Source organism: Halichoeres trimaculatus, unplaced genomic scaffold (genome assembly GCF_033239565.1).
Source record: "Halichoeres trimaculatus isolate MK-OKI-2021-1 unplaced genomic scaffold, fHalTri1.1 fHalTri1_scaffold_4, whole genome shotgun sequence".
In the NCBI taxonomy this organism is placed as follows: Eukaryota; Metazoa; Chordata; class Actinopteri; order Labriformes; family Labridae; genus Halichoeres; species Halichoeres trimaculatus.
Window position 1 is genome coordinate 30,358,640 of NW_027437182.1, and position 14,790 is coordinate 30,373,429.

General features: G+C 37.6%; 1 protein-coding gene across 1 annotated transcript; it reads left to right on the forward strand.

The window, feature by feature from the left end:
* Positions 1-3,325: 3,325 nt before the first annotated feature.
* On the forward strand, positions 3,326-11,173 carry cdkn2c (cyclin-dependent kinase inhibitor 2C (p18, inhibits CDK4)). Its single transcript, XM_074668836.1, has 3 exons — positions 3,326-3,789; positions 5,127-5,484; positions 11,032-11,173. Exons 1-2 carry the CDS (start codon positions 3,655-3,657, stop codon positions 5,481-5,483), a joined length of 492 nt encoding a protein of 163 aa, XP_074524937.1. The 5' UTR covers positions 3,326-3,654; the 3' UTR covers position 5,484; positions 11,032-11,173.
* The last annotated feature ends 3,617 nt before the right edge of the window (positions 11,174-14,790 follow it).

Below are 14,790 nucleotides of genomic sequence, written 5' to 3' on the forward strand. Positions count from 1 at the left end.
CATAATTATTATTTTTCTTAACTGATTGTCAGTCTTTCTTTCATCTTTATTTACGCTTTCTTACACATATGTGAAGTCAAAGCAATATTTTTGATCGATCTATACCGGGTAATCAGTAAAGATCCATTCTGAGACCTTGTCCTGTGTACAGAAAGCTTTTGTACCTAAACAGTCAATTTATCATATCTGCTTTAAAGCAGTGTGATAGACTCAAGGATGTAAGATTTAGAAAATACAGGGCAGCCTTAATCTTCTTGAAAGTTGAGTTTTCCACATGATTTTATTTCGTATACCATCACTGAAATTTTATAGAGCTTTTACTGGCCCAACTATTCCAACTTTATGTAGTTGTAGGTAGCCCGGTCTTGCCGATGGTAGTTGTTGCCACACTTTTTAAAAACCATTTACCCAAGAAGTGCAGGGACAACCTGTACGACACAATACAAACATTTGTTTCCTTGATAAACAAGGCCTGAATTGCACCAGGGTTGCTTTCTGTAGTGGTTGCTCTCTTAAGAGGTCAAAATCATAAACAATCTATTGAGAAGAGAGGGTGAAGCACCTGATGATGGACTTAATGGAACAAAAATGATGATATGGAACATAACAGAGTTTGTGGACTAACTCTGAACCTGGCAAGAAATAGCAGTATTTTACCAAATACAGAAACAATATATGACCAGAGAAAAAGAAGAAAGTTGTACAAGAATCATATAGTACTGGGCGATAGGAAGGTAGAATAGAATAGAATAGATGGACGCCTTTATTGTCATTATATGACTTGCAGATAATTAAATCTGGATGCTCACAATGAAATTAGGAAATAAACGATTCTTATAAATACATATGCCTGTTCTCGTAAATACATATGCCTGTTTTGCTGCGTGTCTGTTTGGCTTGACTGGACAATGCCAGAGAAGTTTGATAGGCCCTAAACTGTCAAACCTTTGTGACTTTGCACACAATTTAATGCCCTTACTGACAGTTTGCCCGCACTACTTGTCATGTGGCTAATTTAGCCAGTTTCTACATCACAAAAGTTTATATAAGATTGAATATTATCTCTTTATATACATTTATAGCACCTCCCATCTCATGAGAATAGGCTATGTAGAGAAAAGTATACTCAGGGGTACAACATTCACCTGATCTTTCCCTCTGCATTGGCTCCTAAATCCACTAGAGGGCGGCACAAGAAGAAGAAATAGAAGGGTGCTGTCAAGAGTTGCATCATTGTAATGATCATACGTTGCCCCTTTGCTGGGATATAAAGATAAATTCAGAGTAGGGGTTCATGGACCAATCCAAATGATTGTAACCTCTTAAACTGAAATTTCTATATCACTTTAATCAAGAAAGTTGCAACTTTTACCACCGTTGTGTTTTTACAGCCACTCACATGCGACATGTCAGCGCGTCCGCCATATTACTAGTGGCAGCTCGTCTGCCCAAACTAAATAAAGCAACTGCTGAAAGTCTTCTAAAGAAAAATCACTTACTTTGACATATACCTCATTTTGAAGATTCATTTTAATTTCTTTTGTTTCTTCATTTTATTTTTTAGCCTTTTTCCTTTGTATGTGCACTGAACTGTTATATATATATATATATATATATATATATATATATATATATATATATATATTCTATTCATTTATATTATTAATATCTTGTGAGGCCTTGGTGTTGAGAAAGAAACCAGGAGATTTTGACCAATTCAAAGTAAAAAAAAAGTAAAAAAAAGTAAAAAAAAAAAAAGTGAAAGTATTTCTGCTTTCTCTTTCAGTGTGGGATGAAAAGGAACATAAAGAATAGGCTGCATAACACTTTAAAATGATTCAGAATATATGAAAACCTTATTTATCCTCTTGAAACATGAAGCCGCCGCATAAAAACTTAAATGAGGGCGCTACTTTTACTAGAATGTGTTACAGTAGGCCATTGAACACGATTTTAAACGGTAATGTTAACACTCTGAAAACCTCTATAACACATTCATGACATGCAATAGAGGTGCACTGTTATTTGTTTTAAGTCTAACATCTAACCGTATGGTCATATGATAACAGTCGCGGGAAATGGGTCATGTGCATTTTGCGCTTCTTTCTAAAACGCCACTAGTATTATGGCGGCGATGCTGACGTACTACGAGGCAAGTCATTGTGGCGCCAGCGCGTGTTCGCCACAGCATCACGGTTCCCAACCGTCCCGCCCCCAATCTTTCATCCAATCACGCCATTTTATCTTTTGGGCAACGTTGTTCAAAATTTATTTACTCACACGATCTGTCAGGACAAACATCTCGCATTTGTCAACTCAATCTAGGAGTCTAACGGATCATAGCATGCAGGTAACACTTCGCCACGGAGGATATCTCAGCAGGAAATGAACTGTGCTTGGACATTCAGCCTGCAGGTCTGATGAGATGAACTCGGGGATTGTTGAGACAGTGGGTCGTAGAGGATTAACGGTTAGGACAGGACAATTGAGGATGATCGTGCCATCTTTGTGCGGATCGGCTCACTACTTGTATTTCCTGAACACGTGAAGTATTATTCACTGAAAGATCGTGTATAGCTTGTATAAAAGGGTTCTTTTTTTTTTCATTTTGGCGTTTTTCTCCGAAAATGAGCGGGAATTGAGAAATGCGTATTTGTGGCCATTTTTGTAAAAAAGGAAGTTATTTTGATTTCTTTTAGAAGACTGATTGTTAAGGCGTGTGAATCGGTGGGATTGTGCAGTCACAAGTAAAACAGAGAAAAAGAGCCGTTGGTATTCTCATATAGAACACCCTTCAAAATAGGTTTTCCCCATCTAGACCCAACAAATTCAAAAATTGATACGCCTAAGGTCGATTGAGGTTGATTAAGCTGGAAACTAGTAATGAATAAACGTGTTAGTAAGGAGTAAGACACATTGTTTGAAATTCAATTTGATGGCTCTGTCAGAAAAAAATTACTGTTTTTACTGCTAGATGGTGCTCTAACAACACATTAAAGTTGATTTTTTCTTTCTTTCTTTCTTCTTTCACCAATCTTAAAACCCTTATATTAGAAATAGAGTCAATTTGAGTTTGCCAATCTCTTTGGAATTTTATTTGCAATTTGAGCAACATGTATAATTAGAGGAGGCTGTATTTAATACAATACAGGGACTGGTTTTCATTGTAGAAGTTTAATAGTGAAGAAATATTGTGAATTAAAAAAATGTTTTGTGAAAAATTGCTTACTATTCTTGTGCACAGTTAATGTGTAGTGTGTTTTTTTTTATTGATGGCTTAAGTTAAATGAGTATTTAAACAACTTAAATTTTTGTAACAGAACCACATTTGTCATCAACAACCTTCTGGGGAAAACTTGGAGAGAAACTCAATTAGTATATTCACAGGCCTGTCTTGTAGACTTTCTTAAGCTGATCCATTTATCGTTTTCGTTTTTTAATTTTCAAATTCCCTCATCTATAACACCTTAAATTGAGTTGGTGAGATGTGACTGCATTCTCTCTTTAATAACGGGTCATCACAAGTCATGATGTAAAAGAGGGGTGGTGCTTCTGGGAGATAAGGACTGCATTGTAACCTGGAAGGTACTTTTTCCACTCATCGTGTATGACAAGAACCTTGGATTCGATTTGTTCTCAATCCTTTTTACAAGAATGGCTGAGGTGTCATTTGCAGACAAGCTGTGCAATGCCTCTGCTTGTGGAAAACTGGATGATGTGTTATTTTTGCTGGACACAGCTGGAGCTAATGTTAATGGATTTAATAGTTTCAACAGGACTGCAGTGCAGGTAAGAAGAAATGTTTTGACTGTAGCTTTGGTGAAAGCAGTCTGGATTAACCTTAGCTTGGGCCCATTTTGAGTGTGGCAAGCAAATGTCTGACTTCCTTATCTTATTGTTGTCCTGTAAGGGGAAGCTGCATGCTCCATCATGTTTTTTCTTGACATATTTGTTCTTTGTATTACATGAGTGTATAATCTTAATAGATATAGCCTTAATATTTTAATACTAAAATCTGTGGATGAATGTGAAAGAAAACTTTGATTTTGTGGCATATTACATCTCCCCATATTTTTTTTCTAGGTTACACCTATTGTATCATTCTGTTTTATGTATTCTTATTGTAATGTTTGCACTTAATACTTTTTTGTTTGCTGCTGTAATGCTGTAAATTTCCCTGTTGTGGGACAAAATATTATCTTACCTTATCTTACAAAAACTAAACCAAAATCAAACACATGCTATTTGAAAAAAAAATGTGACAAGATAATTTGTCTCTTAGATTTTCAGTTCTTGCCCTTAAACCTGGGAATGAAACTATTTCAACACGATGAGCTCATTTAAGTTTCATGGTACAAAGGGGAAAGAGTATACTGTAAAAAAAATAGGTTTACTTAGAGGCCAGAGTGTGGGGAGAAAATGGCTAACACTCTGATGAGGAAATGGTGTGTGCAGATGTTTTTCTTTTGTCTCAACTTTGACTGTCTGCACAAATGTCAAAAAAGACAAGTCGATTCACTAATAGTCACACTAATTTACCTTAGTGGTTTTTAATTTAGTGATGATGAAACTTGTCTCATTAGTCATTTTATCTGTCATATTTCCAGTTACTCTGATTTTTTTTACTCTGATTTATTTCGGCCACAAAAATACGCTCATCGGGTCATGGGTCACTCTAAAGTCCTTTTATGTGTGAATGGTAGTCTGTGTGAGAGTCCTGTGATATGCTGGCGTCCTGAACCACACATTACGCTAAAACGACAGCCGGTATAGGCCCCAGCCTCACTGCCACTATAAAAAAGAAAAGCGGTAAAGATATTGGATGAATGGATTTTAGATTCCGCTCTTACTTGTGCTTTTAGGTCTATAAGGGAAAAATATATAATCATATCAGCATGCCAACTGCCAAATCCTCGGCTTCCTCAAAACCAGGCTACTTTGGGCCTTTAATCTAAACGTTTTTCAGTAGCCTGTGCCATTATGTCACTACAAACTAGCCTCCAGTTTGTAAAAAAGAGTTCGACCATTTATGTAACTGCATCCTCCTGTTTTTTTGTTGGTCTATGTGACTCATTCAACATCTCCCTCTCATTTTACTTAGCTAATTCAGAATTTTTTTTTCGCAGGTGGCGCAGTTGGGAAACACCGCCCTCGTTGAGACCCTCCTTATGGCAGGTGCAGACCCCAACGTCCCGGACCCGGTCCTGAATCTTACCGTGATACATGATGCCGCGCGCGAAGGCTTCCTACAGACTGTCCGAGTGCTGCTGGACCATGGGGCAGACCCAAACCTTGTGGATGGGCATGGGAATCTTCCACTCCACCTGGCAGCCAGAGAGGGCTACCTGGATGTGGTCCGGCTGCTGATTGAAAGCACCGCCAACCCACGAGCCACCAACAACTACGGGCTCTCCGCTGGAGAGCTCGCATACAGATACGGGAAGAGTGACGTCTTCAATTTCATCCAGGAGTATCTGAGCTAATGTGAGTCTTGATATTAATTAGCCTATTTACATTTTATAACTTTTAACTTCGAATTAAAATCATTATTCTTAAAACAAAGGTTATGCAAAGTCTTGCTGAGGAAAACCGTTAGGCCTTACTTAGGCCTTACGGCATCAAAAATGCAAAATAACTGAACAGCTCAGCTTCAGGCCTACAGCCTTCCTGGGTTCTTACAGAGAATAGCTGAAAACCCAATGACTTTTGCCTTAAATTGAGATTATTGTTCAGTTTTTTTTCTTTAGCTCTAAACGGCTGTTGATTAATCAGCGTGAGTCGGTGTAATACAGGTTAATAGATCCATGTCTGCTCATGGTTACTTCGCTCGCCATTGTTTCCCAGCGCGCGGTGAAGCATTTACGGTAACTGCTCTTATTTGAACTTTAGTAACTTGCCCAACGAATGTTGGATAGGCCTATATTTAACTGGAAGAGATTTTCTCCCGGAATCAAATGATATGCAAATCATTATAAAAATGTAGCTCGCCGAAACGTGGTATCCCTGATTCTGGCACTCAGGTTTTGCAAAGCGCAAAATGTTTACAGCAAATACTACTCGCACAAATTCTGTCAAGTGTTACTTAGAGTAGTTTTGAGTACTCTCATCGGAACTTTGCTCTTCTTTTACTTGATTTAGAGATGAAATACATTTCTACCACATATCATTCAAGACGTCTTCATACCACTGCTGTAAATAGCCTACGATTAACTACTTTTCTGAGCCATATGTGCTGTGAATATGTATCGCAAAGCATATACCTTTTTTTTTTTTACTTAATCCAAGGTCAAGGTCACTTATAGGCTAAATAAAAGCCATGGTCTTGCTGTCATATACGCGGTTTTGTTTAAATTTATGTCCTTCATCTTTTTTTAGGGTGAATATAAAAAATGCTTTGATACTACTTGAAGACATAATATAACATAACATACCATCCAAGTCATACTATATTCCATTAACTTTATACCCATTTAGTACTTCAAAATAGTACATTAAAATGTACAAGTTTAAGAGTCAGTCATTGTCATATCCTGAAAACCAGAAGTCAGATCAGATACCAGAAACTCGTTAGTGGGTTTGTTTTGCTGTAAAAGACTGCTAGCAGCTCCTTCCACTGACTTGAATGCTTATCAGATTTTAAAGACTCTGTCAAGCCACCAAGCTGGGGTCATTTCATTTGTATCCATTAGATCATTTATTCACTGACACCAACTAAAGGTCACGGAGGGTTAAAAAGCCCTGTCTTTAACTACTCCTCTTTTGAACCATATTATACGTCAGACGTAGGGGTACAACTCTTTGGTCTCCAAATCCAGTGTTTTTATTATTATTATTATTATTATTATTATTATTATTATTATTATTATTAATATTATTATTATTATTATTATTATTATGTAGGGATGCACCAATCTGACTCTGGTATCAGATATCGGGCCCAATACAACCTCTGAAAGCTGGATCAGGTATCAGTGGGAAAGTATTGGTCCAACCTTGACATCAAGGCTACACTATGATTTAGTCTACAGGATATAAAATCTTACAATTGAATAGTCTTTTCTGTATGTACTAAAGCTTTGTTTTAACCAAATTGCTGTTTAGCATTTTAACACTTATAGCAAAAATGAACATATAAAACAAAGGGCTAGTGTCAACTACATTATTGACATTTTACAGATTACTCCTTTTTTTAATAAAAACAAAACAGTTTAAAGTATTGGAATGGACTGTTTGAGTTTCAGAATGAGAATGTGGTAGCATGAGTTGTTGTGTGCTTGGGAGTTACGGGGTTTAAGTGAACGTACCACGAGATGGGCTGTTCAACAGGCTACCTTTGTGTGTGTGTGTGTGTGTGTGTGTGTGTGTGTGTGTGTGTGTGTGTGTGTGTGTGTGTGTGTGTGTGTTGAGCTGTTGTTAGAATGAATGGCACGCGTTAGTCAGAGACTTATTAAGAGGGCTGAGCTGTTGCTGTGTGTTTTGGTGTGGTTACGGCTGACTGCAGCCGGGTTTGAATTTTCTTTATAAACTGTCAACTGCCAACCTCTCATTGGCAGATGCTGCAGTAATTGATGTAGGTGATCTTTGAAGTGTCTGTACTACTATGCAAACCTACCGTCTGATCCAGTCCTGCCTGCTGGACAGTCTGGTGCTCTTTGAGGAAAGGATGCAGGTTAATCTGGTTGAAGAGGGAAAATAAACAAACCAGCAGTTTAGTTAAAGTGACACAATTATCTGTTTTGGCAGGAATAGTCGCCCAAAATCCTCTGTGTCCTAACAGGAATGAACCAAAAGTGAATTTACAGTAAAACATTATACACTTTCTTACTCATGATTTCTTGTATTGTTGCTGTGACCTCTGAATTTACCCTTGGGGATGAATAAAGTTTATTCTTTTCTATTCTATTCTATTCTATTCTATTCTATTCTATTCTATTCTATTCAACAACCCAAAACCTTGACCAAGCATTGTTGACCTGTCAATGTGTTTCGAGCGTTGACAATTTTTTTTTGTTGGTAAATGTTTTCCCTTTTTCAGCTGCATGCACCTTGACTGCCTTTCAATGAAATCCACAAACAGGACCAGGGAAAACCCTGGCAGAGGCCAGTCCTCACCATAAACATGTTAGGTCATGGGCATGGGACATATACAACATGTTCTTTCTGACCCTCAGCATTAAAAACCATTCTAGTTTGGTAGTTTTTTTCTCTGTTCCTGAACCTTCTGTGTTTCAATAAGTTTTCCAGAGCCCCTAAGGACATCTAAAAGTCATGCCTCAAACAGCCTTCAAACTCCTCCTATAGATAGGCTTTGCTTCTATACCTTCTCAAGCTGCAGCCCTTCTGGTCATCTGGTGCGCATCCTGCGCCACAGAAGACAAAGCCAAATGCACCTGAAAGGACTCCTTTCTCAGCCCAACAGCCTCCTTCACCATGTGTCCACCAGTGGGTTCTTAAGTTGCTGCCATGAAAGGCAACATCAAGCCACTTGTCAAAACTATTGTATCTTTGGGATGCTATCAACCTCCTGCCATGTACAGAGGCCATAATCCTCATGGCAGAGGTCTCTGGTTCGACTCCCAGCCACAACCATTCGTTGAATGCTCAGCCCACATCTCCTGTCTCTCTTCAGATGTCCTAAATAAAATGTCTCATCCTTTAAACTGTCCCTTGGATGCAATGCAGAAAGTACATTTCAGAAGAAAAGGCTGCCGAACCATCTCTCAAACCCTTTGATGCAGCATGTCACACAGGCCTGTGTTTCATCATCCATCAAATAGCTTGATTTATTTATATTAAAAACACTACTCCCCGTCTTATCTTTCCACAGTACTTTTTTCAGTACTTGAACTATTGTACCTGCTTTTATTGTTTTTGATTTTATGTATATTACTGCCAATTCTTGTCTTTACACCATTTATACATTGCACCTTTTACTCTGTTTTTGTCATAGTGCTGCCCCTATGTATTTGTACCTGCCATATGAATGGGTTAGTGTTTTGATCAGTCCTAACTAGCACATAAGTGAGAGAAACCCAAGAAACAAATACTCAGGCTCATATCAGGCAGGCTGTTCCTCCAAATAACCCTCTCTACATGCATTGCCCCTGTTATTCAAGAACTACTGACAAGTCCCACACATTCAGATCCTGATGTTATCTGGACCATATCTTTATCCAGGTCACACACATGTGATGATTGTGTGCGTTAGACACTTCGTGGCAGAGCAACTCAGCTCAGCGTGGATGTTATCAACATTGCTTACACCAGTACTCCCTACTAATACCTACTGCAGAGTGAAAGTTTCTACACTGTAGTATCATCCTCAGTCTTATCCATCTGCTTTTGTCCCTCTGTTGCAGCAGTTTAAGTGGACCTACAGAGCACTACACTACCAGTGCAGACTATTTTAATTTTGTTTTATATAGGCTATTATTCTACTCGTTTGGGTCTTAAAAAATGTGGCATTTTGACCAATTATACGACATTTGGGGCATATTAAGGACTGCTGCACTGCTGTTTTTAAGTTTTATCTTATTGCTTCCCGGAGTTGTAGCAACGCGATTATCATAATTGTTAAACGTATGCGCACTAACGACACATAATAACAGCAATTCAGTGACCAAGGTTTCAATTTAACTTGTCCCACTCTACATAGGCTACTGGTTGTCACAACATCCATGATAAGACTGTTTAACACATGATTATGCTTGAGAAAGTATTGGTCTGAGTCGCGCACCTCTGACTTTGCCCTCTTTTCCTGCTGATATGTTAGTGTTTGCAGTCTAAGAGCCCCGTGAGCCCTGTTTGACCAGATAAAAGGGTACTGATTCAGTGAAATGAATCATCTCGCTATTATAGTTAAGTCATGTCCTGATACAACAAACCAACCCTTTCGGCCCACATCCGAAACTGAAAGTGTCTTCTTCTCGACGCTGCTGTCATTATTACGCGTGTTTCAGCATGAGCGCTTTGGAAGGCAAAGTCGGGTCTTAGGGGACTCTCAGTAACAAAACATTTGTACAGTTGAGGTTAGAATATCAAAGTCAGCCTCTGTGGTTTGAATCGAAAAGTTTATGAATGACTCTGATAGAAAGGACCGGGTGTTAATTCAAATGGCATCAGTTTTGATGCTGTATTTCTAGTAGGCCTTTATTTGAAAATCGTTTGGATGGAGGCTGGGGGATATTTTTTTTGTTCGAAAAAGAATCCGGTTCTTAACGGGCGCATACTTTGTAAATCAGTTTTTATAGAGGTAAGAAACATTGAGGATATTTCCGTCCAGTCTGATTTTAGGCCTGTTGCCCAATTCTGCCGTAGTCTAGCTTTTTGAAATACATACTGCTGATTTCACAGCCTGAGCCCGTTACAATCAAGTTTACACCCTTGGACTTATTTAATGAATGCAAACTTTCCCAGATCTGAAACTGCAAAATATTTGTTTTATGAACTGAAGCCAACATGGACATAAATGAACCCAGAGTGGTTGCGATTGGGGGCCATCTATGACCCTTTTGGGAAGAGGTGTGTAGCCTTTGGGGAAGACGGATAGAAAAAAATCCATTGAAAATTAAAGGAAAGAGGTGGAGTCAACCATATATGGGCTTCAACGTGGGCGTCATTTGATGACGCTTCATTTATCTGAGGTATGGATTGGCTGTAGAGCCGGAGTGGGCTGCTCCATAGGGAGACCTGTGGACCAATGGGCAAGTCTGCGACCAATCAACGTAATGTAAAGTGTCAGAGAACCCTGAAATCTGCACAATCTTTATTGAAAGGCATATACCTAGGTTTTTTTTCTGTACATATCATCGCTTTTCAAAATAAATGTAGGTCGTATACTATTGAAACTACAGAATTTAGCTTTATTTTGTTGTTGAAATGTTCTGTCATGATAAAGATGCTCAATTACGTTTTCTCGCAGTATTTATCTGCTCATTTCGTAGTATCACGTCACGGAAAATAGATCACTTCGTAGTAGCGAATTGCTTCAAGACAAAAAAATAACATCAACAACTTCGTTTTGTCTTACAGATTAATGAAGAAGACCAAGAAGAGGAAGAGTTTCGCCTTCTGCCAAGTCCCTACAAGTAAACTGCGCGGAGCTTCGTCTACCATTTAATTCTGACTATGAATGCGATTTTACGCTCTGCTTGTAACAAGGAATTTAAATCATAAGGTGTGCTTGTTGCAAACTGAAAATAAACTTTTAACATTCTTTGAAGAAAAAAAAAGACATTCTCTTTATTTTGTTGTGTTGTATTCTAGAGTCAATCACATTATAAGTGCCAAAATTCAACATAATTTTATCTTAATTTTTTCTGGGTAATACATATTTCAAAGTGTTGGCAAAAACTGTTATGAAAAGTGGCGATAAGATTTTTGCTGTTTCACGCAGGGTGGGGCTGCCACTATTTCTGATTTCCTGTGTGTGTGTGTGTGTGTGTGTGTGTGTGTGTGTGTGTGTGTGTGTGTGTGTGTGTGTGTGTGTGTGTGTGTGTGTGTCCCTCTCTCTCTCTCTCTCCCTCTCTCTCTCTACAGCACCTGGAGCGCTCAAGTACTGATAACGAAGGATGTCTAAGTTTCTTGAAATTATCGTTTTTTCTTTTTCTAACAAAGTAGGTCATGGCCGGAGATGGATAAGCAACAATTAAATGAATAGGTAAGGCGGATTTGTTGTAGAGGAGTGTCTTATTTCGCTAGTGGTGCCGAAGTATTTTTTAAAGTTATTATTATTAGGTTAACCTCAGAACCTGTCTGTTTTTCCATGTCTGAGTTTGTCTTCTTATATGTCCAGGAAGGGATGTCACTGAAATTAAATTTCCCCTATTATTTTTTTATTGTTGTTATTATAATTATTATAAGTAGTCGTATATTGTTGCATATTGCATATATCATTATTATTACTATAGCATCTGAATACAGATCTTCGTAAAGATAAATAAGAAAGACACATAACAAAAGGTTCAGAAATACTGTAACACAAATTTTGATGGTCAATGCATTTTGATGTCTTATTTATTCCGTTCATTGCATGGTTAGGCCAACCTCTTTCTTGAAGTTGTCATATTAGGTAAGAATCAGTGACTGGCAATAGAAATGAACATAATGTGCTACAAAAGTTTAACTCATATTGTTGTGGAGTTGTAATTTCAGGTCTTGCATACAGTGTATACAATCAATTAATTTTTGTGGCACAAAATTTGTGTTACCTTTTTAAATATATATATATATATATATATATATATATATATATATATATATATATATATATATATATATATATATATATATATATATATATATATATATATATATATATATATATATATATAATATTGCATTATTATTATAATATATGATACTATATTATTATAATTATTATTATATAATAATATTGCAAATAATCCTTGTACTCTGTTATGAACAAAGGTCCAAAATTAATCATATTCATTAAACACTTGGCACCAATTAATATTAGACTATTATTGTAATTAAAGATGACAAATTCAGCAATTGGAATCAGTCAAATGGGTCAACAGCAGCATGAGGATCTATAGAAAGCTGGGAGACAAGACAGTACAATGGCTAAAAAGAAGGCAAAACAAGCTGAGGAGACAAGGCTGCTAAAAAATGGAAATCATGGAGGAGACAGAAATTCTCACTCACATACTTTATCAAAAATAAACACTTCTCCTAAAAGTAGAGAGGACATTGATGGTAGATGATTTCAAATGAGAGAGGTCTCACAGTTGGAGGTTTTACCTGTTATACTACTTAAGAGATACAATCAGACCTGTGTTTTCAGAGGGCAGAAAGGTGATAGAGCACCAAGTGGCACAGAGAATGAAGGCCAGAGGTTACAGACATCTGGTAAAGATGAGTGGCAGTGAGACAGTACACTCCATGATGAAGACTTTATTGCAGCAGATAAGTAGAGCAGGTATCTTTATCTAACGAGTGGTGTTTGTAGAATTAATTCCAAAAACACAACAGAATTAGTTCCTTTTATGCTATTTTAAAAGATAAAACTATACTCAAATAACTAATCTTATTTTGTCATTATCATTTAATACCAAAGATACATCAATCAGCAGCTGATTAAAATATTGATCTCAAATGTTACTTTAGATAACTCATTTTGGACGCATTTGACAGCATAGGAAGGCAACTTGATCTGGATGGTGGGGAAGCAAACAGCAATACACTCAACACCTGTTTATATAATTCGTACCTGAAAGGGTACTATATTCACCTGTGCTCAAGTCCCTTTAGCCAGCACAGGTGTGTTTTAGGCTCCTCTCAGAGGTGTTTCAGACAGGAATGATTTCAACAGGTCAGAAGAAGAAATTTATTCCCAGTTCTAAATAGCTGGGGCAAGAAACTACAGAGATGTGATCTCCTTTTGGTCTTGTTGAGTACAGCACTGTCTGTGGAGTGAAAGAGAGGGAGAAAAGAGAGCTAAATCTGGACTGCAAGGCTTGACTGTCATTTTGTGCAGCTGTTTTAGGTTAAATGGCAGGCCCTCAGTACGAAAGTATGAATCATACACTGAGTACAGAGCACTTTTTATTACAGTCAGGGAAATCTGTTTGAATATGACAAACTGAGGAAACTGCTTTTCTGAGGAGGAGGAAACTGAGGAACTGTACAGTACATGTTCAAGAGGAGTCTGTAAGCCACAGCTGGGCCGTCCATGTCACCAGAAAGTGGGGAAGCTACTAGATAAAAAACAAAAGCTCTGAAAACCTGCTATTTGAGGAAGATATTAAAATTCACCATTTCTTTTCATGTTTGGGATTTGTTCTGTTTAACAAATGATGCATCCAAGAGTTTAATATTTTTCACTTTTGGTGATCACATGTGCTAAATACTGCTTTGTTTGCTTTTTTTTTAGATGTCCACGAATTAGAAAATGAGAGGTTTTGCAAACAAAACAGTTTATTGCACTTAAATTTTCTGTGCTACCATTCGCTCTTTATAGAACACTCTCTCAACAAATAGTATAATCTATCATCTACTATGCTTTTTGTAAAAGGTGCAAATACATGAACTACTAATGATCAGAAATGTCATCAGCTGTTCACTTTCTGCAGCTGAACCTCCATACACATACACTCCGGGGTTTTCCATCTTTAAATGTGTTCCTATTTTTACTCTGCTCCCTACTTCTTTCTTTCTTTTGTATGATGCAAACAGGCCTATTGTGTCATGTGCTCTCAGGGTTTTTTAGGGGGAATTTATCTATGTGGCTCTGGGCTTGGTGCCTGATTGAGAAATAAATTTAGTGACCTGCAGGTGACCCTGCTGAGCAAAGGCTGAGGTGCTGAGTGCCATCACCAGAACCTGATGTCTCTTTAACACACTCTCAAAGCCCATTAGGCCTGTTTTGAACACACACACACACACACACACACACACACACACACACACACACACACACACACACACACACACACACACACACACACACACACACACGCACGCACAGGGCAGCTCAGAGATGTATGTGCAAGCTTGCTCTCTAAGATTTAGCAAATCACTTTGCAACTGTCAGGTGTGTATGAAAGAATCAGAAAAACAGAAAGCAAGCATATTTGTGCATATTGTCTGACCTCGTTCAAGTCAATAAACATATTTTTGACATTTGAACAGGCTTTAGGAGTTTGTGTGTGTTTTTTAAGTGCTTCAAATGTTACTATCAATAAAAATCTGGTTTTAAGTTTTCAAAGATTTATATGTTGCAACCCTGCTGTTTTACTGTTTAAAGTTAAATAATACCACACAAATCAA

Bases quoted from the DNA above. Each gene is read 5' to 3' on its own strand.
- cdkn2c (XM_074668836.1), top strand. From the start codon at position 3,655: ATGGCTGAGGTGTCATTTGCAGACAAGCTGTGCAATGCCTCTGCTTGT. The intron at 3,790-5,126 runs GTAAGAAGAAAT...TTTTTTTCGCAG, and splicing joins TCAACAGGACTGCAGTGCAG to GTGGCGCAGTTGGGAAACAC.